Source organism: Melospiza georgiana, chromosome 21, assembly GCF_028018845.1.
Source record: "Melospiza georgiana isolate bMelGeo1 chromosome 21, bMelGeo1.pri, whole genome shotgun sequence".
In the NCBI taxonomy this organism is placed as follows: domain Eukaryota; kingdom Metazoa; phylum Chordata; class Aves; order Passeriformes; family Passerellidae; genus Melospiza; species Melospiza georgiana.
Genome location: NC_080450.1, coordinates 3,450,329 through 3,476,924, shown reverse-complemented (window position 1 = coordinate 3,476,924; position 26,596 = coordinate 3,450,329). Strand labels below are relative to the sequence as shown.

Below are 26,596 nucleotides of genomic sequence, written 5' to 3'. Positions count from 1 at the left end.
TCTCACTCTGGGGCCTTGACACATACCAGATGACATAATTTTATTTTCCTCAGTCATTTGCTGTAGAAGAATAAATGTCATTGTGATAAATCATCAAAGGAATTGCTGTCTCCTGCTTTCTGTTCCATAACTGATTTTCATAAATATTCTGGGTTTATATTCTATTCATCAGGATGTTTGGGACATTGGCAAGTTGAGGCAATGCTCCTCCTCCTTGTACAAAGCAAACAATGCCATTTTAATGTTTGTTTTGTCTATATAATTGTGAAACTAACAATTGTCCATAAATTATGCATAAAAAAATTATCCAGTTGTTTTTCAATTTCAGCCCCAGAACTGAAATATTGCTAACACCACCAAAGCCATTGAGGGCAGGAAAATCTGTTTGAACTGATTCCTGGTAAACACTTGAACTGCACCTTCAAACCCAGAAGAGTTTGCTTAAATTCTCTTTGTATTTTTCCTAACCACTTTCTACTCCAGCTTGAGAGCTAAACTTTGGCTCATTTTCAGTGTTCTTCGATCACATGAAGATTTTGTACCATGGTTTAGTCACCAAACATGATCTGATTGTTTGTTTGCTTGAGGCTCCTCTCTTTTTTTGTCCAGAATCTCCACTGTCACTTGTGCAGGTCAAATGGATATTTGCTCTGGGCTGTTTATTTTTCAACAATATCCCAATGCAGGTAAAGAAACTTAGTTCTATGCAATTCTTCTTCGTTTGGTTTGCAGTAGACACAAGTTTGCTTTCTAGTTAATTATTTCTAATCTTGCTGGGCAACCTCAGAAATAAAAATAACAAAGCTTCCTGAAAGTTCAGTTGTTCTTGCCACTGTGAACAGCATAAATATTTTCCACTAAAGATACATATTTGCAAAGGCTGTGATAAGCTGGCACACAAGGGGTTGTTGAGAGCTGCAAGGCATCTTGTGTCCATCCTCCAAGGGAAAAAGGCCCCAGGCCCTGACTAGCAAAGGAATTCTTCCCAAAGGCAGCAGCCACCAGCACCCATTGCCCAGGAGCCGGTGTAGCTGGGCAGGAGGAACCTGACCACACCCAGGTCTGGGATTGTTTATAGAGTGGAATCCACTGGAGTTACCCTGTGGGGCTGCATTTCACAGGTTTATTGTCTTAACATCAACCTAATCACAAAATAAATGGATTTGTAGATAAAACTTCAACATGTATTTTAGCAAGATATCTTGTCAGGTTTCTAATGACAAGATCAAAACCAAAGCAGCTGCAGTGCCTATCTTGAAGACACTTTCTCACATACAGGTCTGAAGTAACATCCCAACCACCAAAACTTTGAACTTTACAGGAATATCTTATTCCCTAAATAGTACCCCCAAATTGGATGATTTCCTTTGGCTCCAGCTTTGACAGTATTTTTTGACTTCCTCCTCCCTCTCCATGTCAGCAGGAAGCTTTCAAGGACTAGCTCCAGCTCTGATACAGCATTTCTTGGGACAGCCCCCATGTGTCACCTTCCTGAGAGGAAATCTTTTGTATGGCAGCTTGAACCAGGTGCATTTGCAAATGCTCTCCTGATGTGACCCTACAGCACAAATTGCACCTCACAAAAGCATCACTTGTGCAATGGTTCTGTTAAACTCGTTATCTCAAGTGTGGCTTTTGTTTTACATGTTGTTAACATGGTTGTCAATACCCAGTAGCAGATGTGGTGTTTGCTGCCAGATTTAGGGGGTTGCTGTGTAACAAATACCATTGCTTCAAGCAGATGCCACCATAACTGGATCCAGATTACAGAGGACTAACATCATGACAGTGTAATTTCCATTCCTGTTTTCATGCATCCAATTGCTCTTGGCTTTTTATACAACCACGGCACAGAACAATATTCTGAAAATTATTTTTCAATGCCTGATGAGCATTTTTTCTTAGGTGTCCTAATTTCAGGTCTTTAAGAAGGTTGTATTTATGAATTCCATAATGTTCACAGGAGAATCAGATTGATGAAATTATTCCATACTGCATTTCTAAATGCCAGAGTATGGGTTTGAATTCTATTTCTCAACAGCTTACATATTTTGCAACTGAAAAACCTTAAGACTGTCAGTAAGGTTCAGTCTGCTGTTCACATCCTCTTCCAAAGCACTAACACACACTGAAATAACATGCTGAGCCTTTAAGGTCCTTCTCTTTATATTTAGAGTGGAGTGTACAAGGTTAATAAGGTGTGAACATACCACAGAGCAGTACGTACTTGACTCGATAAGATTATGCTTTATTTATCCAATTATTGGCCTGCCTTTAGAATGAGTTTCCTTGAAATGAGGCTCAATTTGACTCTCACCATTTCCCACAGACCCTTCAGAAATAATTTATGATCTTTAAGAAAAGAGTTTGCAAGCTATCTTACATATTTTGGGCGATGTCTGTGGGCTTATTCATTCTTTCTTTCAGAATTCTCTAATGAATACAGAAGATCAAATTTAGAGAAATATTCCAGACAAGGATAGCAATTATTCCCAGTGGTATGTTTAACATTTTTGTTCTAGATTCAACAGTTGGAGGCAAAGGCACTGTCTGTTTTCCATGAAGATAAATTCATACCCTATCAGCTCCATTAATACATATTTTTGATTTTTGTCTGAAGTACAGTTTCCCTTATCTCCTCCCAGTACTTCTAGTTCTGTTTCCTTGCTCCATGGTAATCAGTCCCCAGCTCCCCTAGGCAGCTTCAGTGTCACTTAGTGATTGTTTTGCCTACCTTCCAAATTTCTGGACTGATTTAATTTTTCTTTATATGTCTCTTCAACACTTCTGCTGATGCTCTGGAACATTTCTGTAGCTGTACCTTCCTCCAGCCTGCACCAGGTGTTGTTTCACCAGCTCAGACAGAAATCACCTCCTGATTCAGATTCTCTAAGTACAGCACTGCTGTTTGGCTTTAATAATGTATTGCATTTCAAATTTAGACACATATTTCTGTCTGCCACCACCCTTTGCATCATCCCCACTTGTCTCTCTCAGTTAAAGAAAAAAAAATCACATTAAAAGATTCAAATTTACTTTCAGTTAAAGAAAAAATTTACCATGGAGAGATATCAGTTCAACACAGCAAACGTCAACTTCCCAGCCTAAAACTAAATGTGCTATCAAAGGTAAACCTTAATTAATGTGAACTCTGACAGACCCTACCAAAAGTCTCTTCTGGCAAAACCAGCTGAGAATCTGTCCCTGATCACTGCTGTCCATTCTGGGACATTTAAAATCAAATGAATATTCTAATTACCTGTAGCACATATTGGAGAGCACAGTTTGTTGCTTTGGGTTCCCAAACCTGGCTATCACAGTTGTAACTCTTGATCTCTAGTTTTCAGATCAGAGCCTTTAAATCCCTTTATTTTTTTTTCTTTTTATCACACTATTTTTTTTTCCACTTTGTGCTTTATGAGCTTTTAAAAAATCTGCACAAACATTTTGAACACTGCAGAATTAAAACGAAACATCTGCATTATGTTTTACCTGCAGTCAGAAGTTCAAGCTAAATCAAAGGAGGAGTTTCTGAAAGGTTCCTTCACCTGGAACCTCCTCACCTTCCAAAGGCTGCTGGAAACTTACTGCTATTATTGAGACCAGCATATTTAAACAATTTTTCTCATGATTTATGTGCTATATTTTGCCTTAGCTAGGCGAGAGGGAATAGATGATTTTTCTGGGCACTGTGCCCAGATTATCTTTAATTTTGTCTACAGATTGTACAGTTTCCCAGATACTATACCAGAGATGAGCATTTTATAAGTTAATAAACCAATAAATAAAATCTGTTCTCATGTCTCCATGTAACAACTGGAACCTTAAAAGCCTCACCCTTTTTAACAGAAGGTTCTCTCTTAGAGTCAGTAAGTAAAAACATATCAAATTATTTTGAAGTGATAAAGAAAAATAATTTATAGGATCCCCTTAGAATAACTTCAAATTTCCCTTTAAATTGCTTAAACTATAAGTAATAAATATAAACTATAAACTATAAATAACTAAAATAAGGTTTCACTATTGAATGCATAATAAATAAGTTATATTAAGAAGGGATCTGATTGGATTTTACTATTATATTTTACATCAATTTTCTATTTTTGGAATAAAAAGAGGAAGAAGAACTTACTGTGTATTCTGATTTCCAGTTGTCCGTTTGTAAAAAAAAAGAAAGAAGAGAGAAAAGAAAAAAAGAGAAACATGAAATAAAACAATGATGCAAGATCCTTACAGTAAAAACTCATTAATAATAAAAATGATTGTGTCAGATAGTCTACAAATTTATATTTGACTTAAGTCTAAGGGACAATAAAGGACACAAGTCAGACAGAATCCAAGCACCTGATGTTTTCTTTGCAAGTAAGAAATTGCATAGACACAACACTCCAGTATTTACCTATCCTTAATTTATAATATTCATTTCTTGATACCAGTAAATATACGGTGAAAAATATATCCAGTTCAAGGGGAGATGTTAAAGAGACTTGGTGCTTGTAGCTCAATATATAACTTGGAGCTTCTGAAGATAAGCTAAACTATCCTCAAACCACAAAGCAGCAATCATTTCTGCCACATTCCTTACCTGTGATTGTGTAAGGATAATAATTCCAGGCCTTCTCTGTAACATAAAATATTTTGGGAACAACTGCTCTAGCCCAGCTAGGCAGCTTGCTGAAAGTAAAAAGAAAATATAAAATTAGAATATCTTATGACTTATGACTTATGTTATTAGAATATATTATGACTTAGAACATACTATGACTATTTCTCTGTGTATTGTAGAAATAAAGATCCTTCCAAACATGCCCATCATTTGTGAGGTGTTTGAGGGAAGAAGCAACACCCAAACTTCTCAGGAGAATTTTCATTTTCTGCCTCAGCTGTGCTCTGAGCAGATCAGGGTCAGAGAAGCAACCTTGGAGTGGGCTGAACCAGGCTGCTCATTTTGGGAATTCATGGCCTGGGACCTTTGGCCACCTCAACAGGTGAGGCCAAACAAGGTGTCCCGGTGGCACCGTGTGCTCAGCCACAGGGAGGCACTCTCCAACAAGAGGTCAGGAGGAAATGTGGTATTTCAGTCCACTTCGATCCTGAATCCATTATTTCCTCTTACAGATTCTTTTTTCTTTCTTTATGTTCTCTGTCAGCACCAAAACCCTCGTGCTCAGCTCACCTGGCACGCAGCTGTTCCCACACTACCAACAGCAATTCCTGAGTAGGAAGCTTTTATATTAAAGTTAACAGATCACTCAAAACACCTCGTGAGGCTGGTAGGCAGCATTAGTCCCCTTTTGCTGATGGGAAGAGTAAATAACAAAAGTGAAGGGAATTAATGGAACTGACATTAGAGCTCAGAGCTCATTCTGTCAAGAAAACTCACCAGTGCAGTGGTGCAAAGGCAGCAGAACCAGAAATCAAAGACACAGATACACCACTGGAAGGGATCATTAAAGGGGAATTGAATAATACTATGGAAGGGTGGCAGCATTTTTTTACCCAGCTCTTGGATCTCTCATTTCCAGCACTCTGGTCACAGAGAGTACAAAAACTGATGAAAAAAGGAATATTCAAAAAGGCAAGTTCACTCTAATTCATCTTTCAACCCTCTCTTAATGACTTCAGTTATAAGCACTGAGGCTGCCAGGAACAAAAGATGCAGAACTAGTTATTCCAAGGACAGCAGCCCTTGGACACCACAAACATCCCTGAGCTTGGGGAACTCAGTTCAAATGGTGCTGGTCTGGCAAAACATCGAGCAGAGCACCCAGGCCAAGACTGTGCTGAACTGCAGGAGATGCTTCCAAACCTCAGTTTCCCAAGTGTAAATGTTTGAAATAGTTCTGTTTAGATAACTGTGTGCAGGAAGTAAATTAACTTTCCATATTAGCAAAATTCTGAAGAAAATACATTTGGGATCATTAAGGCTTATTTAACCATGATCTGGCTACATATAAATATTTTATTTGTCCAGAGGCAAAATGCAGATGTTAGTACATTATCTACAGATTCAAAGCCAAGTGCATTGACTTTTGCTCTTTGATGACATTACTCAAAACTGGATTATTTTCTTTACATAAACCTTTCTTGTGTACAGGCTTTTAAGCAGTATTTTACATCCTGCATAATAGACCTCCCTGTATCAGATCTTCTGTTTATTTTGTCAGCCTCTGTCAGTGTTTCCATGAATGTTTCCCTTACCCCTGCTAAACTTTGCTCTGATGCCTAAATTATAAATACCAGAGGATGCAGACTTTCAGCTTCTGAAAACATTGCTCCAGCAGGAGAGAAGAGGCAATAAACAATTCTAAATATAACTAAGGTTATACTGACACTAGAAAATATACATCTGCTCATTTTGCACTTTTTTTGGTTATTGTTTTTAGCATATTTGTCTGTCTACCTATCTTCACCAGTACAGAACATCCTGAAAAAAATAACTTTATGAGCAAAACACAGATTATACTCAGAATTGGTAGCGAGTCCCAGTCACAGAGACACATAAATTCTTCCAAGGTCCACTCCAAGAAAAGTTAATTTCTCTATTTCAGCAGCACAGGTATGAGGATCACATTAGCTTTTTTTTTTGTTTTGTTTTGTTTTCCTTATTTCTTCTCCATTCAGATGAAGTTCAGCCACAAATTTCTTTGCGAGCTATCAGTTCAGATCAAAATAGAGCAAAGCAAAGTTTGTTAGGGCAGTGGACCCAGGAAGAAGAAAAGCTGAGGGACAGAACTGTGCTGGTGGAAGTTCCTCAGCAAGGCAGCAGAGGAGAAGTTCCAGCACATCCTGTATGGGAGCACATCTCCTTGAGTGAAATCCTCCAGGGACATCCTGGCCTCCCAGCAAAATCCACAGCAGCCTGAAAACCTCCTGATCCTTTCCACAAAGCTACAACAGTACTGCAGTATCTGGTGGGATTGTGACACCACTGCCAGATTCAAATAAAAAATCTGGTGATGGAGGATTCAGAATTATCATTAAACTCAGTGAACCTGACTTCAAACATCCACCACAGCTTTAGGTAACTGTCCTGAGTTGTTGCAGGCACAAAGATCTGCTTTGTCAGTGTTTGTACCCATCTTTGGCTAAGAAATCCTGTGTTCCATTGCCTGCACTACCAGGAATCAAGTGCTTCTCAAATATGGTTTGTACATGGCTTCTAGGTTCTTGTGGTCATTCTGAATTGCCCTGAAGTGACAATTCTGAATATGCTCTTCCATGCTTAAAGCCTTATTTTTAACATGCAGGAAAGAAATACCCAGAAACATTTAAAAAAACCCCACAACTTGTGGGAGCTCTACTATGGGAAAACATATATTGATTTTTCTAAAGTTCTGTATCTAGCCTGTGAAAGAACACTTACAATTACAATAATATTAAATGTTGGCAAGTTATATATTATTGAACTCTTTTGTGTCTGTGTGTGTGCATCATCACTGGTGATTAAATTTGGCCTGAATTAAGGTTAGATATGTCAGGTTTGCAGTGCAGGAGGAACTTGTAATGTAGAAGAAATAGCCTCAGTGTTTGTATGCCCACTTCAAAAATGCTGCAGAGCATCAGTTTAATACAATGAAACAGGTCCAGGGGAAAAGAAGAACTTCAGAAAAAGCAGTGGTATCCAACTAAATCAGCAGCTGTAAAAATGGGAGCAGATTGTGCACTATATCTCATATTGCACAAATATATACATCTGAACATCTCCAGCCTGTGAGTGTGGAGACATTGATCCTCAGCAGCATCATTTCAGCACAGGAAGACAAACACTTCACTCTGAGAAATGATGGAACTTCAAGGAGAAAACCCCCAAATTTTCCACCATGTCTTTAAGCCTAATGATCCAGAAGGTTGACATTGTACAAGGGTCATTCATAATATCAATTAACTTTGCTGAGGCAGAATACAGTCAGCAAAAATGCTGCCTTTGTGACATGATTATGAGTGAGAGAAACTTAAAGCTTTTTAAAGGTTCAGTTTTGTTTTTCTTGGAGGGTAGGTCTTTGCTGGTTTTGTTGTTTAGTTTATTGGCTCCCCCTCCCCAATGATTTTGGAAAACAGAATGTCAAACAATTAAGTGTAAAAGAAAACAAAAGTTCTGTCTTTCAGTATATCCTGAACTCTAAGGTACAATTCCTTCTCATGGAGAAGATGGTCTAGAAGGGACAACAGCCAATTCCTCTATTTCAAACCACTGATCTGTCCCAGCTCCCCATGGCTACCAGGAAGCAGCAGGTATTCATGGGAACATCTTATATTGAAAAGGAAAGGCTGTTGCCTGCATTCCTTGCAGATTTTTCTTACAGCCCATGCTGGGAGAGGGAGTTTTACTGCACTTGCCTGTTGAGATAGACTCGTTTTTCTGTTAGCTGCCCATTGCCATGGTTGGGATCCTCATAGGGCTCATTCTGCACCACTTCCACACCCTCCCCTCGGTCACTCTGCTCATGGCTGTGCTTGCTGATCATGTACAGCTGTCCAATTCTGTACTGCAAGGCAAAAAAAGAAAAAATAGGTTAGTTTTATGTTGCACATGTATTCAAAAGCCAATCTTAGTCAATGATATACTACTATGTGTAAATAAAAGGTAGTTTGAAGTGAAAACCAGTATTTTTGGGGTCTTCCCATTAGCTTATGAAGTCCATGGTGTCACTTGTGGAAAAATAACAAAATCTGTCTGCATACAAATGTAAAGAATTAGGCCAGTCCTCTATTATTAGACTTTGTAAGTATATTAGTTAAGAGTAAGTAAACAGTGAATAAAGTGCTTCCACATGCTGAAATGTAAAGGGATTTCAACCAGCAGGTGAACTCTAAAATGCTGTGGGACACAGGATTCTCCTGCCCTGCCAGCACAATGGAGCCCTGCAATAAGATTTGGGGTAACTATGGCTGGTTCACAGAGACAGGAGCACCAGCTCTTAAGAAAAAACACATGTAGGCTCCAAGTCCTTTGAAAAAAAGAAGTTTGAGTCACTTGGCAATATTATTAAAATGCATTTAAGCACTTTAATGATAATTTTCCTGTAGACTCTCAAGTAACTTAGGAAGCCAAACACTGTGAGGATTGGCCCAACTTTGCTATCACAGAAAAATAAATTGTTGCACTTGAGTTTTTCTCACTATGTCTTGTATCTGCATCAAGGCTTCTGCCTCCAAAGAAATCTAACAAAAATACATTGTTGAACTTTCATTAACCAAGGTTTTAGAGTAAAATTCTACTTTCCCAATCATATTCTAGTCTAAAATTTTATTCTCAAGTCCTTTGCATACTCTGGAACATACCAGGGTTCTTCCAACCCTGATAGGTGTTTGGACCTATCCAGTTTTCTTGATTGGAACCCTCTCTTCCTCAGAGCAATTTGTTTAGGCATAGACATGCTAATCACTTCAATACATCAATCCCCCCTCAAATACAAAGAACAACCTGTTAATTTAGAGAATGGCTGAGCTGCCACACAAGCTGCCAAGTACCAGCTCAGCACAAGCAAACAAAGGGCTTGTGACAGTCTGTCCTCAGAAAACTCGATGAGATTCTTGTGGTTATTGCATATTATAACAGCAATCCTATCACATACTTTAAAGAGCCCAAATCAAAAGAGCAATTAGCTCAGAAAAAACCCCAAACCATAACAAACCTTATTAGCAAGTGGCAACAAGACAGTCTTACTAAACAAAATGATAAGGAATAGGAGGATGGTTAGTAGTTCCTCAGTTTTGCATAATCCCAATTTTTCCCCAATTCTTGTATTAGTTCCTCCATTTTGCATAATCCCAATATTTTCCCCTACAGGAACAGGCCACAAGAAGTTAAGAGATTTGGAACTTGCATCTTGATTTAAGAGACTAAGTCCTAACATTGTTTTACTTGCTAATCCACTTCTCTACCTTTGTCTCTACTGAATCCTTTATCTCATCATATTTGAACATTTTGTCCTAATCTCAAAGGCTCTGAAGATCTGCAGACCTCACACATAGCTTTTAACTAGATCCATGACAATTTGTTTTCTCTTTTTCTCTAACAAAAATGAATGTATTAGTGAAGGCAAAGTTTGTAGTACATTGGATTTGACCAATTAGTACAGTTTGAAAAAGAGTAAATTTCAGGCACACAAAGCTGTTCTTCGGGTCTGAAATCAAAGCAACACACTTAAAAGCTGAATACAAGCTGAGAAAAAATGCTTTGCCTTTAATTAGATATGTATCAATTAGACCACCTGGGAGCACAGACTTCCTGCCTGTAGAGTGATAAGGATGGCAGAAAAGAGGGAAGGTGATAAGGTCCTTATCTTCTAATGGAAAGGAAGAGGTCAGTAATTTGTATCCTGTGGAATATGAAAAGGTTAGATGATGAGTAGAGAGAGGAATTACAGTTTGACATAAAGTCAATATTTCGATCATGATCTCTATTGGGATTTGTGTTATCCCATAAAGTTATGAATTTTAGTTGCCATGGACACTTCTGGAAAGTGTTTCATAATTGCACATATCAATTTCCTATGTCCATGTAGTCCTTTGCAATTTTGCTCTCACTTTTAATGGTCAAATACAAACACCCCAGTTTCTGTTGGAAATGTTGCCTCAGACAAATCAAGATAAATATACTTTCCCACTGACAACCAACTGTGGGGTGGTACTGGTGCCTTCATTTGCTCCAGCATCATGGACCAGAGATACCCCCACAACACCACATTCTGTTAACAGTGGTTGTTATTCTTTCATGGATGGACCCATCCCACCACAAAATGCTTGCAAGATACCAAATCCCAAAGACTGCAAATGAATCTGAGCAGAAGTTTAAGGGGGCTAAGCCTTGTGCCCACTGCACTCTGCAGATGAGGCTCACTGCTGCCAGAGCAACTGCCTTCCAGATGCTAAAGTGCCTAAAGGAAGGTTTTCCTCAGCTGAGGCTCAAAATCCCACATGCTCCAATCATGCCCACGATCTCACAGAAGGTGTCCAGGCAGCCCAGCGTGGTGCCTCCCATTTGGAAGATGCTGAAGGAACAGAAGGCACCACTGCTGGACAGCTCTGCTGCAGGAACCCCACTGCTCCTCGCCTTCTGCACCATGACTTTCCAGAGCTGTGGATCTGACACCAGTCCAGGAGAAATATCCACCTTCAAAGGCAGCTTGAATGGGGCCCTGAGCAGCCTGGTGCAGGCAGTGACATCCCTGCCCACAGCAGGGGCTGGGACAAGAGGAGCTTTGAGGTCCCTTCCAAGGGAGCCCATTCTGGGACCTTTCTTGAGGACTGGAGTGACCGGGCAGTCCTGCTGGAAAGCAGCTGCATTCAGCAAAGGAAACATATTTGTAATGTACTTTAAAGTAGCTAACTTAGCACTCTGGTGTGCTATTCATTTGTTTCTACCTGCTGTACAAGATGTTAAAATCATTCTAGAGCAGAATGGAAAATGTTAACTTCCAAAATAATAGTACTTTACTAAATCAGAGAGTGCACATCTATTATTTCAGATAAAATAGCTTTTTTTCAAGTGTATGTTTCTATTTACATGAATAAAATCCAAGGCAAAGATGTGCCTTTTAGAACTTGCTGGAATTTAAATGCCTGAATAAAAAGTCACAGCTTTTTCTTAGTTCCTATGGATATTGTGGAGAAATAGCACTTAAGAATCGTTTCACAACAGTAATTGATACACATTATTGCTGCAAGGGTAAACTGATGTGCCACTACTATTTATGTTGCTCTATCACAGCCTGAATTTCTGTGTTCTTAGCTGTAAGATAATTTTCCAAGACCATCTACTGCTTCAAGGAATTCAGTAAAATTTCACACAATGGCACCTGATATGAATTTGGATCTGGAGCAAAACTCTTTGTAAAATCTTCAGTTTAATAGGGGAAAATTTATTCAATATCAGAGCAAGAAATTCAATAAACAAATGCACAGAATGTGGAAAAGGAGCCCTGATGTTTCCCAAGCCCTAATGAGTGAGACTTTGTCTCGGTGGTGACTTGCCTGCTCCTTCAACAGGCAGATGGTGTTTGCTGTTAGGATTTAGTCACACAAGAAACAAGGTTCATGCTAGCAACAGCATAAGGATGGTCAATCTGATTTTGGTTAAAATTATGAGTGAGACCAGAAACATTTTTATCCCTTTAGGTAGGAGGGAAAAGAAAAAAAAAAAATGAAAAAAATTTTTAAAAGGGTCCACCCCACCCATCTTTCATTTGTAGAGCTCCCACCATCTCCAGCAGGAGCTGCACAAGAAATCTTCGTACAAACATGTCTGAATTTTTTCAGCCTGACTGCCTATTGCTCAGGTTTTGATTTAATGCAAGTCTCAGAGTACAAACTTTCAAACTTCAGGTGGAATATAAAAAATAAAACTCTCTCAAAGGAGAAATTATGCCAAAATGATCTTGTGTCTGAAATTTTCATATGACTCCTTGAAGTTCTTATCTGAATGCTCACAGAAAATGTAACAGATTTATCACTGTCTTCATCTTACATAATTCTCATATTCAAAAGAATGGTTGAACACTTTCATCTACATTTACTTCTCTGTAACTACACTAAACCGTCAGGGATGGTGCTGCCATTTCAATTTGTTCGATTTTTTGTTCTAAGCCTGTGGTGAGATCCCTTCCTGCAGAGAGGAGCTGCAGTCCAGAAGCCACTGAGTGTCTTTTCTGCCTGCTCAGGGTAATGATTGTTTGCTGAGCTGCATTTTGACAGTGGAAAGTATTTCTCAAGTTCATGCTAAAACACGCCGGTGGCTTCTAGTCCTGTTCTCAGAAAATTGCAAAGGTAAAACGGAAAAAAAGAAAAAAAAGCAGCAACAACTAAAATGAAACAGCTCTGTCCTCCTGCACAGAGGCAGCTCTGAAGGTTCAACCCTGCCTCCACTGATGGCAATAGTTGTTTTGTCATTGGCCTCAATTTAGTTAAGATTTATTTCTAGCAAGAAAATACAATTAATCAGCTTCATTATCAGTTATATCAATCCAGCTACACTGAAACCAAGGGCATTGATTATGGCAAAAGAGTAGCAATTTTATTAAGGAATTCTGATTTATAGAATGCTGTCTCATTCACAGAAAACAATCCTAAAATTGATTGATACATTTATGATCTATTTTTAAGTCTTAGTCTTTGCAAGATGCTCTGTGTGCTCCTTGTGAATGTGTTCCAGGACTCAGTTTTAAATATTTTTTACTAAAAGTATTAATAGGAATATTATTTATCACTTTTCCACATTTTGAATTATTTAAAAGTATTGCTGATTATTCCTCAAAGAACCACCATGAGACAAACATGGTGATCCCCAGGTAAGTTACTTTTCAAACATGCACAGCCCATCACTCCCAGCAATCTCTTCCCAGCAGTTTTACCTCTGGAATAAACTGTTTGGAAATGTACTTGCTTGAGTAAATATCTTTGTTTAGGAGGGTACACTGAGGTTTCCTTTGTGTTTGTTTTGATGTTGAGGGCATTGTTTTCAGGTCCTGATCAAGACCTAAGCCCTACACTGCTATAGATAAGAAAAGCTTCCAGTTAGCCACTGAACACAGGCAAAGATAGTATTCACCTTATTTCATATTTGATTAATTGAAACAGAAATTAATACATCAACCTTAAAAAATATGTCTGTGGTAGAGCAGGGAATTTAGCCTCCACGATTCCAGCTCAGTGCTGTTACCACAAGACACACCTGTAATTTCTTCTTAATTCTTAATGATAATTACTTAAGGAGAAGTGGTTTCTCTAATCTCCCTCACTAACCATAAATCCTTCATGTTAGTATTATTAGACACCATTTCATCTGCAATGGGTGAATCCTGATTCCCTCACATGTGGACGATTACCGGCCTGGCTGCTGGAGCTCTGAGGTTGTGCCCTCTGATCCCCAGACTCCTGCAGGTGATGATTCATGGCCATTAACAATCATTTCAGGAGCTCTTTTCCATGACACAAGCTCCAGCTTCCGACAAAGTGATTTGTTTGCCTTGTTATTAACATTCCTGGATTGGTTTTAACAAGAATAGAAGAATGTGCAGTGTGCTGCTATTTGATTTTTCATGTATGGGTGGGTTTGTATTGGCTCCTCCTTGTATTGGCTGCTTTTGGAATTAGGAATTTGGTTTGGTTTGGTTTCAGTTGGGGCACAGGGCTATGACTTTGCAAGCAGTGGAGGTGGGTATTTCTTGATAACCACCAGCTCAAGGTTTTACTGCTATGGAGAGAAATCAGTCAGACTTGGAACCACTGCAGAGTAAGATAACTTGCCACTGAAATAGTCCTTTTTTCCTAGAGAGGCAGGAAAGAAAGCAGGAAGAAAATAAATTCAATGTAAATTTGAACTTGGAAGTCTCTCTTATGTAGCACAATTTACCAGTGTGAAAGTAGTGGTTTACATTTCCAAAATAGTGATTTCCTGGTAAAATAATGACATTGTGGGCTAGGGTCCTGTGAAAAGAGAACTGCTGGGTTTGACTGCTTGGGAAATTCTGCAAGGAAAGCATGAATGGTAAACAGAGAAGGCAGGAGGGGGTGGCTCTTACAGCCCAGGGCAGTGCTGTGCACAGATTCCCAGCCTGCTGACCTGACCCTAAATCTCCTTTAGCCTGGCCAAACAGCACTGTGGAGTCTGCACTAATGCATGGTTTGACTTCTTGTTTCTAAGCTAAGATGTTTAGAGCAAACCAGGCACCTTTGCACTGCATTCTCTGTCATGTAGAAACATCGGAAGTGCAAAGAAATTTTTATGAACTGGTATTTTAAATGGCTGCCCCCAAAGCACAAATATGAGAAAATAGCTCCAGGAGCAAAGGTGGACTTCTAAATGATTGTCCTCAAAAGGAAATCTGTTTTTATCTGTACAAAAAAATCAATCAAGGAATAACATCAAGCATCTAGGTCCTAAAGTCTAAATCTCAGCATAATTCACTGCAGTGATTTGAGGCCCCAGCAAATCATGCAAATTATTTGGTGGTATAAATGTCACTCCCTGCAGTAATTTATAAAGAATCTGACCAGTCAGAGCTTAGAGTTGAGCTTGAAATTTTTCTTTCAACTAATTCCTGCATGCATCTGTGAATCACAAAGCACGACACATCTGCTGACTGGCATCAGCAGTATTCTTTACTGTTGCCCAAATTCATGGGAACATGCTTTTGTAGCCTCACAAACCAACAGTTGCAGTAGGAACAGTTGACTTTTGCATGCTGTGAAGTGCCATTCTTGCTGCTTTCATGTTTGCTTTGCCTTTTCAAGGAAGAAATTACATCCTTAAGATGCTTTATCTGCCTAAATTCCCGTGAATGACAGTTCAGCAAAGACACGCTGGATGTTGGAAGTCAGTATCCTCCTCTGGTACTTTCAGCTGAAGCAACATGGCCCACTCCAAATTTACAATCCCCTGGCACATAGAGGCTTACAGCTAAACAAGTGCTACTGAAACCAACAGGAGCAGGTCTAGGTCTCTGCTTAATAGGTGTACAATGAAAATTAAAATAAATGAAAATTAAGTTGCAAATGTTCAGCTTTCATGCAAATGGTTTGCCAAATATAGCTCATGTCTTGTTCAAATTGTAGTCATTTTATGCTTCTACACCAGCTGTGCTATTGAGAAAAGCCAGCTGTTTATCTGGAGTGTACAAGCTCATACAATTTTTAAGAATCAGTTTTTATTAACAATATTTTACAGTGAGTCAGCTGGTTACATTTTCCCAGCATGTACACTATGTGCTTTGTACATAAATACTGATGATATTCTATTATGTAGATTTATCCATGTATTTCCTGCAAGGAATGCAGATACATTTCCGGAGGCTGTCTCAAAACTCCTCTGTGCACATAAAAACAGCTAAAAGGGATTTAGTGTGTGTCTTGAGCAGTCTGTCAGTGCTGCACAGTGACCAGGTCCCTCCACATCTTCTCAGCCCTGTTCATGAGTACCTGGTGATTGTCTGCAAACATGCCCTGCCTTGATTCCAGCTTCCTGCCTTTCATGCAAGTTCACTCTGCTTTACAGTGCACAGTCAGTTTGATAACTATCAAACACTACTGAATCTTTTTCTAAGGCAAAAACAAATTTTATCTGTTTGCCACAAGTCATTAATGAGGTCGTTGTTAATTTAAAGCCTGTTCAGTAAATATCTTAAAATTTTAACTTAGAATGCAGTAAAATGAAGTAAAACTGCAACATAATTTTTGTAGAGGTTACTAAGGGTTTTTCAGTGACATAAACTCTTTTCCTGATATTCCAGGAAAACACTATTTCCATTTCAGATATTCCAAGAACAGTCAGAGTGGAAAAGCTTGGGCATTTTTCTTGATCCCTGTCACCAATCTCTTCCCAGCACATGGGGTGCCACAGGACTCTATTTCACTCACAGTGAAATGGAACATTCTCCATGGCCCAGTGATGCTGATGGAGAAGCTTGCTCTATTAAACCTGACAGCAAAAGCTGTTACCTGTTTTTCCTTTAAAATGAACAGGATTTGTGGGGGGGAAGAGAAGAAACTGACTCCTGTGCCCTGCATGTTAAACACATTTTAGCTCCCAGAGCTGGGATGTGCTGTGGCCAGCCAGGCACACAATGTGTCAAAGGGCTGCAAAGCTGCCTTTGAACAGGGAGGTTGACTTCTGTGAAGTGCAGGATTTAAGAAATTTGGTTATTTTAATTCAGTTCAGTTTAAGCTGGGTGTATTTAGAGTTTCATACGTCCTTTGACCCTGTCAAAATTCAATGAAGTGCCGAAATAGACTTGAGAGTTAGGTTTATCTTTAACTACAAATGGACCAAACACGTGTGCATCTATTAACGCTTTTAGAAATTATTTTCTCTTTTTGCATGGCTAATGGTATTTCCTTAATGTTTAAGTAGAACTTCTTTCCCCTCAGGCTCCTTTTCTCTAATTACTCTTCTTCAGTAATTACTCATTTTTATGACTTGAAAAATCTCTCTCACGCCAACACCATCAACTTTCAAGTGCAGAGAATTCAATGCTTTCAGAAAAAAAATTGAGTAAACTTTGAGTTTAGAAGCACCAAAGAGACTACAAAGGATTCCATAAACTTTGTCAGAATCACAGCAGGGAATAATTCTGCAATTACATTTTTTGGCAAGCAAGTTCCTTACAACGCATTTTAGGCAATATAATTCTGCTTATAAATATGGAAAAATGAGAACTTTCTTAGTATGCACAATCTACAATGAATAAAACAGCATCAGAATTTAGTACTTAGTAGTAACAAGCTGAACAAGACAAATCCAATCTGCCTTCTGATATTTTATTCAGAAGAAAATGAAATTTTGTTTGCTACTTACAATGAAATAAAAATATATTCACAGTCCAGAATATTTCATTTTATTATCAGAAGTACTCCATTCTACTTTCTGATCTTCTAAAATAAAACTGACTTCAATTTAATTTTTAAACTGCATTTGTTTTATTCCTGCATCCTGTGGATAAAACAAATGCTATAAAGAATCCAGTGACTGTAAATAGTTGAGGTCACTCCTGCATCTCTGCATCTCACACAGGGATCAGGATGATGAAAATATTAAGGTTATCTGAAGTCATCTGATGGAAGGAAGCACATGAGAGCAATTGCATAAGTAGGAAATTAAGACATACTTTCCTCCCAAGATTCTGAGATACACTGAAGTCTAAAAACTAATACTGAAAGAAGATATAATTTTTCCATTTTAGTTAATTAGAACAAACATTTGTAATTTAAGTACCTACTCTATATATCTGTGACAAAATCCCCCCATGCTGAAATGAATCACTGCCATAGGAACTTATTAGTTTTGTACCTATGTCTCTGCTACATGTATGAATCTGTAATAAATCTTGGGAGGACATTTAGGGGGGAAATCTGTTTGCCTTCTACTTTATGGAAAATCAAAACTGCAGCCAAATAAACTCTCGGGCAGAAACCTGGGTTTTGCTGCAGAGCAAAAAGCAGCTGAGACACCTGAGGGTGCCCACCCTGGAGGTGTCAGGGTGCTCACGGGTTTGTCTGGAGTTAGAGCACACAAGCTTTCATTTCAAACTTCTCCACCTTGAAGGTGCAAGTTCTCTGATGATGTAGAGCTGAGCAGAGCTGCTGCCTTCCAGCACTACCAGAAGCTCTTACGTAAGGATAAGCAAAATTTCCAGGAAGGACCACATTCCTGACTGAAAAGCTTCCAGAGCAGACATTCTTTCCATACCACATGTAGACTGAAGGGAGGATGGAGGCAAAGAATTGCTGACAGGGGACTCTATAGGCTTAATTCAGTTTTATCATAATGCAGGAATGTGAAGCTGTATGTTCTCCAGATGTTTTTGCCAGATGGGCCACAGCATTAGGCATTCCACCAGAGCTCGTCTGGTTTTAGTGCTCTGTAAGGGAAGTCTAGAACATTACACAAACACAGCATCTCCTCTGGGACAGAACCTGGAAACACTGCAGAGGGAGGTGCAGGAAACTAAAACCTGCAGATTTTAACCAACACAGGAGAATTACGTGGGTTCATCACACTTAGGAAGATTAGAAAGAATGATAATGCTTGGGTAAAATTTCTCAAGCTTATACAACAAATATGTATCTTTATCTTCCACAGAGTCTGTGCAGGGACTGTAAGACACAACTGGCAATTTATCAGTGCAGATATCAGCATCTGAGAGAATCCAGTGGGGCTGAGGGAACCTTGACCATGCACCAGGGAACTGAAAAACTCTTCTAGGGCAGATATCCTGGCCTTACCCCTTTGGATACCAAAACCAGAAGTAATGATACTGTTACACCACCACTAACAGATAAAGCAGATTCTCAGTACCTCTAAATGGGAAGATCTTTCTTTCCACCATGAGAATTTTGTTTTGTGATATGGCCTTTTGGAAACTTGCAAGTGCAAAGAAGTTTCCAAAGGCCACTTGAGCTGGAACAGATCCTGCTGAGTGCAATGGAAAGCCTCTCCTGTTGACTGCAGAGAGCTTTGTACATAAGTGAGCAAACAGCCTTCCTGCACTCCCTAGCCCAGTTAACCACTTCCTCATTAGTTAGAGCCAGCTGCGTCACTTGGAACTGATCCTTTGGGTATAAGAGTTCATGGTGTTCTGCAGCACCAGGGAATGGAGCTGAAAGCCATAACAACAAAATGTATAAACAGATAAGAATTCTGTAGAGAGAACCTGGTTTTCTTCCTGCAGCCCCTCAGACCACCGTGCTCTGAGACTCTCATGGCAGCAGTGTTTACGTGAGTACTCCAGGCTGGAATCTGCTAGGACACATGTTTGAAATGGAAAACATGTAGCTCAAGGACTTGAAGTGCACACACCCTGTAAAAAGCTGGGTTTGGAAAAAGTCAGAGAATTCATGTAAAGCATTCTGCTGTAGACTTCAATAATTGACAAAACCCTAAACAAAAACCACACACACACAAGCTGAACAAAAGCCTCTCCTCACCAGAGTCTAAAAATACAGTTACAAAGAGATCATCACTTCCTTTCCTGCACCCAGGGCCTTCTACTCCCCAAATGCTCCTGCCATTGGTTCAGACTCAGAGAGGAAGTGGTTGCTCCAGCAATGGCAACCCAATGAAAGCTCTTTATCTCCTTCGTTTTTGATTTTTTTATAGCATGCAGAAAGACCAGACAGCAAGACCACAAACTTGTTGCATGGCAACACAGCTTGACCTTCTCTATTACTTTCCATAAAAATAAAGAATTCAGACAAACTTAGAGAGTTCTTTGACATATGTCATGTGCCTGTAAATTATTCCTTGGGAAACACAAAAAGGTATCATTACAGAAAAAAAATGGAAGAAAATATTAAAACATGAATGAAACTCACTAAAAATGTCCACGCCCAAACAGGTCTCACAGGTTGGTCAGTAATCTCATTTCAGTCTAACATACTTTTAAATGCATGTGGTTCAGTCAAACATGTATATCAGTACATGTCTGCATTACTTTTAAGTTAAAACATTGCTTTTATAGTGGTTTAGATAATTTCTACTATTTCTATAGGCTTGTGATTGTGAAACATTTTTATGACAAAATTTTTTAGTCCAAACACTTTATGAACTCAGCTTTGTTAACCAGATAATGCCATGCCTTAATGGGAATACTCAGGGATTTCTTCAGCAGCCCAAAGGCTGGGTAAATGCCAGTTGAAGAATTTCCTCACTAACAAATCAAGTGCCCTTGTGGACAGTTTCTCAGATTTGTTTTAAATCTCTCTCCCTTATTTGAAAACTTTTGGGGTGGGAAGAGAGGAGAGGATGTCACACAGCCTGACAGGTGTTACCAAAACAGTGAAACCTCTAACATGTGGTATTTCATGCTGGGCCTGGGAGCTTGACTGGGAAGATTTTAGCAAAATAGTTCAGGGAACAGCTTTAGTGGGAGCTCATGGCAAACTGTTCCTGCAGGATCCAGACACTTGTTAATCTTTAGAATATTCCATTCCTCTGTCTCTCACATTCATTCACAGAATAAGGAATGTTAATGGTTAATTACCCAACCTGGAAAGTGAAATTCTCTATTTCTCTTTCTCTTTTTTTCTGGTGGTTGTTTTGCCTTGTGCTCAGTGTGGACTGCAGGATTCTCCTGAGAGGCAGATAACCATCTGGGCACTGTGAATTCCTCCCTGCCACGGCTGAACTGTCTCCAGCACCTCAGACACACAAATTAAAGCTGCACAGTGGAACAGCAGAGCAGGGACATTCCTCAGCTGCACCTTCCTTGATCCTCAGCATCTGATACACCCACATCCCAATCTTGGATTAGCAAAGCCACCACAGACAACCCATCTAAGCAATGCTTCTTTAATATTTTCTTCTCTCCAGGCCACAGACAATTAGCTAAACCCAAATAAATTAATGCATCTAATTCTACTCTTTGATTGAAAGGATGATAATGAGCAGTTTGCTGCCTCAACTGGTCACAATTGTCACGAGGGGCAGCCACCAGTTTGGCTCTGTGGGAAGCTCACAGTGTCACTTCTGCTGGAGCCAAGTGGTCATCTTGCTGTGAGCACAAATGCTGGCAAGTAGGGCAATATGTGGGAAGAATTCTGGCATTCCCAGTGGGAGCCATCACTGCACACAAGGTTTATGTATATTCTACTATCCACTATATTCTTTAGACTCTGTATACTGCAGCTGACCCTACTAAACCTGCCATGTGCCCATTCTCTTGTGATTCTGAGTTAGCTCCACAGCCACCTGGTATAATCTGGATCATCAATAACTCACACTAAATAAACAAATAACACACAGAAATGAAGTTAGTTTAGAAAAGAAAAAGTACTCCAGATATATAATAAAATAGAACAGATAATGCAGTGGTTTTAAGAATAATATTTATTGTAAAAAAGGGGGTAGAAATGAAAAAATCAAAAGAAACTTTTTATTCCAACTTGTTTCTTTAAATTTAAATTGCAAAACCAATAATTACTACTGAAAAATATTTAAGGTGTTTAAAAGTGAGGCCTAAACACAGAAGAGAAGTTAATATTGCAAAAAAGCTGGTTTAGGGCAAGGAAAGATGCAAGGCTGTATTCAGGCTGCTGGATGACAAGTGCTTTCATGTCATTTTCCCATGGCACTTAGTGACATTAAAACTACAGAATCTGGCAAGCCTGACTGATTATTGCTTTATTTTCTCATTCTTCCAATAATTTCCAACACACAAACACATAATGACCATCAACAGAGAGTACAAAAGCTGAGATCCAACAACCAAACAAGGCTTCCAAAAAGGCAAACTGTGTTTAATTCAATTGGTTTTAGTGATGGGTCAGGGCTCTTCTCTCACAGCTCAGAGGATTCCCATTGCCCAGTTCTTCCTGAGCTACTGAGAACAAATCCAAGATTTGCATCCTAGCACCTGAATGACAGTGAGTGGAAGAAAGAAAATGAAGTGTGAGTTCCAGCCTTGGGTTCATACAATATTTCCTGTATTACTTGTCGATGCTGCCTTCATGAAGGCCAGAAAATTCCACATGGAGCAAATCTGCATCACAGTTCCCCCCAAAGGTACAAATCCCAGCTCTCATGGCAGTCCTCTACCTTCCTCTGTTTTTTGTTTTTATGGGCAAAATAAGATGGATAGAACAAGGATGACTATGCAGCATTATGGATCATTATGCACCTGGCTCTTGGTGGCCTCCTAACAAAATTTAGGAAACTGTTTGAGCAGCACCAAGCACAGGACTGGTAAAGAACACCCTGACTGCAGGTGACTCCCTGAAAGTCACTTCATTTTTGGTGCCAGAACTCACAAACTGGAGACCCAAACTCTCATGTAGCTGCCTTAACTTGGGAAGGCTCTTTTTCTTAAAAATAGACCTTCCATTTTTCCTCTCAGACCTGATGTGTGCTACAGAGACACAAAATGCTCTTCTACAGCCAGAAGGTTTGAATTTGAAGCTTGCTATTTATACAGTTATTCCAGTCCTCAGCTGTGCCACAAAGCCCTGACAGCCCCAGCCATTCAAGCACTGACTTCCCTGACACAAAGACAGCCAGGATGGCTAAAGGTCATTCATATCAATAAATACCTATGAACAATCAAGTTTCTTTTTTTTTTTTTTTTTTTCTTTTTTTTTTTTTTTTTTTTTTATATCTGTGGACATGAAAGGATAATTCAGTAATTTTATTACAACAGGAAGATCAAACTAGCATTGGTTTTCCACTTACTATTGAAGGCAGTGCTGCAGGGCTGAAATATTACACTATTCCTTGCCATTCCATTTTTAGCTCCTTTTCTTTCCTGTCCTTTTCTATCCATTGGTGAGATTTATATCACAAAACTCTCAACCTTTACAAAATGGATGCTTTTATCTTTGCAGCTGAGGAGCCTGTGAAGTCAGAATGATGTGAAAGCTTTTCTGCATTTAGTACTTTGCCACGTGAGTAACTGGCAGACGTCACTGCGGTGTCACTGTCCCAGCTTTGTGAGGACACACATTTAGGGAAACAATGAAGCACAATTTGCAATTTCTCAAGTCTAGAAATGCAATCTGAAACTTGCAGAGACACGCTTGCCTCTCCACTCATCCATAGACCAAATGTTTCCTTAAGGCCATTTGAGTGACATTTCTTCTTCCAATGACAACAGAAGGAAAAAGTGACATTAAATGAATTCTCACCATTGTGTATCATCCTCAAAATGATTTTTTACACATCACAACAACTTCATTGAAATTCCTAAAATTGCAATTGCCCCTGCAAGAATTCAAAACTATGAACAAAAATGTGCTGGTTTATAAATAAAGATAGAAGAAATCCATGTCAGACAGTGTCTCAGAGAACACCATCAGCCTGAAGATTTGTGTGAGTATTTATTAAGTGAGGAGCTCAAAGAAGTGGAACTGCCTTGAATTTTCTTGACATGAAAGATTAAATGTGGTTTTGAAGGTTATATGAAAAAGATGCTGAAAGAAGATGAGTTTTAAGAGCTATCAAATAATTAACCTGTGAAACAAGATGAAAAAATGAAGGATAACACAGACATGGAGTGCAGTGCAAGCTCAGTGTGGGCTGGCTTGTTTGGCTGAACTGCTCTGTGCTCCCATGATGAGATTGTTTCCAACACTCAGGCCAACGTTTGCAGGTGATCCAGGTGGAGACAACCAACCCAATATTGCCCTCAGCACTGTCCCTATCCTCTTAGCTCTCTCAGCTTTTCTTAACCATAATTTCTGCTTTATTACTAGTTTTTTGAAACAAAATATAAAGGACTCCATAACTGAAGCCAAATAATCATTCTCATCTCCTGCTGATCCGTATTTGACTTGACAGCGGCCACTGTCTTGCTGAATCTGGTCTGAAATATCAAAAGCAGCTGGCAGTTTGACTGAATCCAGCCTTGCTCTGACAGTAATTCCAACGAAGGCACTTCAGTGCATGTGTTGTGTATTTACTCACTGCCTGTTTATATTGCTAACAATGATGTTGATACTGCAGCAGGTTATTGCCAGTTAAGTAAAACACAAGTTTATGTTATCATCAACTATTTCTTTTAACACTGACATAATCAGTGTATTGTGTAAATATGTAGTGGTATTTTTCGGTTAACAGAATTGTATTTAAAATTCACGTTATCAGTAGCAGTAAGTGGTTCATGTAAATGAAAATGAGCCACTTACATTGAAGAGATTTGTATCTAAAGTATGAGCAGAGAAAGTAACAGCTGACCAGTCATTAACTGGCTAACAACTGCCAGTGCAAGAGATTATTCTCCTGCTGCTAAAAACTTCACTGAATTTTAATTGCATGATGTTTTACTGTGTCTACTTCAGGCTCAGAGAGCCACAATGGAAATGGCTCCAGAATGTTTCAGTTGCTGGTAAAAATAATAGCAATTATTAAATAAAAATGATTCATTGTATTGGAAATAAATGTCAGATTTTTTTTTACTTTGGAAGGCTCTTATGCCTACAGGGAGCTAGGAAAGGGATTTGAAATTCAACAGACATGTAGTCTTTGCATAAATACTTATGCATGAAAATCCCTTGGCTAAATAGAAACCTTTAAATTTAAGTCTTTGCAAATACAGCTCCATATTCTCAAAGAAGCTTTTTAGGGCTTTCCAGAAGAATTATCAAAATACTCTGTTCTTACTGCACACTCTCACGGATCCTACTATATTTAGGATATATGTTTCTTGTGTTCTTTATCACAGACTTATTTCTATTGCTTATTCTCTTCTCCCATATGGCACTGTGTACATTTGAAATGCTCATTTTATCCATTACTTCCATTATCTCAAGTGCAGCAGCCTGTGCAGTGCATCCCAAGGTTCCAGCACTGGTGATAAGAGCCAGCAGCTCACATGAGGCAGGATGATCACACATCACATGCTGGCCCTGCCCATGGCAAGGGGTGGGGACCAGATGACCTTTAAAGGTCCTTTCCAACCCAAACCATTCTGTGATTCTGTGATAGTCAAACTCTTTTTTTCTCAGGGGTTTGCAAAATCCCCCAAGATAATTACAAACAAAAACTCTGCTGAAGGAAATCTTGCTCAGCCTGTAAAGCCAGGCCCTCAGGAGCTGGGAAAGGGATGGGTGTCTGATTGGAGCTAAATGCACTTGGGTACCTAAACACTGGCACAATTAAATAATCATGTACCACTTTTTCTCCCTATCTGAGGCAGTTGCATACTAATGTGGATGAGTTTACGTAGGGCTTCTGCTCCATTTGCTGAAGTGCTGAAAAACATTCTGGGAAGGGCAAACAGTGGCAGCTCAAGGTCACATGAAGTGAGGACTCCACATGAGCTGTGTCCTCTGGGCATGGCCAGCCCCAGGGCCCAGCTGTGATGCAGAAGGATGAGGAGTGATGACATTTGAGCAATGGAGACAACACAAACCAAACCACTTCATCCCAAATTTTTCACAAGCAATTGCTATTCTCTTGTTTCTCATCATCTGGGTACCTACTCGACACAAGAGATCTGGTTCAGAGAAATAATAAATATTTACCAGATTGCCAGCTGCTAACGGCTATGAGAACTCTTATTCCAATTCCACCCTGCAAAATCAAGCTCCAAGAGTTAAATACTCAAAAAAGAGCATAAATACTTTAGATACTCAAAAAGGGTGAATATTATCAACTATTGTCTCAATACAGTCATCAGCAACATTATAGAACTTCTACAAAGTGTAATGAAAATAAGTTGATAACATTTAGTAAATATTCGGACACTTCAGTGATAAGGATCACTCAAAGCCACAGTAGACACTGGTTACAGTTTCAGAGATGTAAGTTAGTGGAAAAAAAGACAAAAAAATTACATGGTGAAAACATGGTGCTCACACCCAAGCACACCCAGCCTTTTCAGCAGCCAGTTGTATAGAAAATATATTCAAAAAGCAGGAAACCAAAATTTTATGGGCAACAATCATTTTGGCACCTCCTAATTCTAAGTGCCCTTGAACTCTTAAATAACAATGTTTTAATCAGTCTATGTTGATACCAAAGTTTTAATTTCCCTGCTGTTTTTTAATCTCTGCAGAAGGATAGAGGCTACTGAAATCTTTGCAGACAGGTGAAAATGAAGTGAGGTGGCTCTGAGCTCAGAGTGGCAGCTTGCAGATGTGCTTTTTCCTGCTTGTGCTTTTTTTTGTGGTTAAATAAAAGCACTCAGCTTTCAGCTCTTATCTTTTCAATGTGTTATAGTCATGCTACAGGAAACAAACATCAGTATTTTGACCCTGTGGGGTTTTTTTTCTGAAAACAAAACATTAATACAGGGTAGAGCAAGCAACAGCAAAACTTCATTTTTTAAATTGGAGAAGCAGCAAAATTAATTTTGAAAGCTTCTTCGTTCACAGCTGAAAGGCTTTGTACAAAACTTCATCTTGGAGTGATATTTTCAGCTGTAATATAGGGGTTAGTAATGGAAATGCTGACAGGCCCATAATTATGGAAGCGGAGCGGGCACCACTATCAAGTATATCAGATAGGCAAGTGCTTCAATTCAGTGCAAGGTATCAAAAGATGTTCCTGTCTGTCCTCATTAGAGCAGCACTTGAAATTCCTTTTAACCTCTGTGACCCAAGCTATTAATTTGATATTCATCAGGACACGTACACCAGGACTAATACTTGCATGAATACACCTCAT

The 26,596-nt window shown here is 39.2% G+C and overlaps 1 protein-coding gene across 1 annotated transcript in view; it reads right to left on the bottom strand.

Moving 5' to 3' along the window:
• Positions 1–26,596, bottom strand: part of PITPNC1 (phosphatidylinositol transfer protein cytoplasmic 1) — a 74,784-nt gene that overhangs the window by 29,383 nt on the left and 18,805 nt on the right. Inside the window, exons 2-4 of the mRNA XM_058038747.1 lie at positions 8,337–8,489; positions 4,586–4,670; positions 4,133–4,140 (exon numbers count right to left, since the gene is read on the bottom strand). Coding sequence (XP_057894730.1) covers positions 4,133–4,140; positions 4,586–4,670; positions 8,337–8,489 — 246 coding nt within the window. The remainder of the gene's footprint in view (positions 1–4,132; positions 4,141–4,585; positions 4,671–8,336; positions 8,490–26,596) is intronic.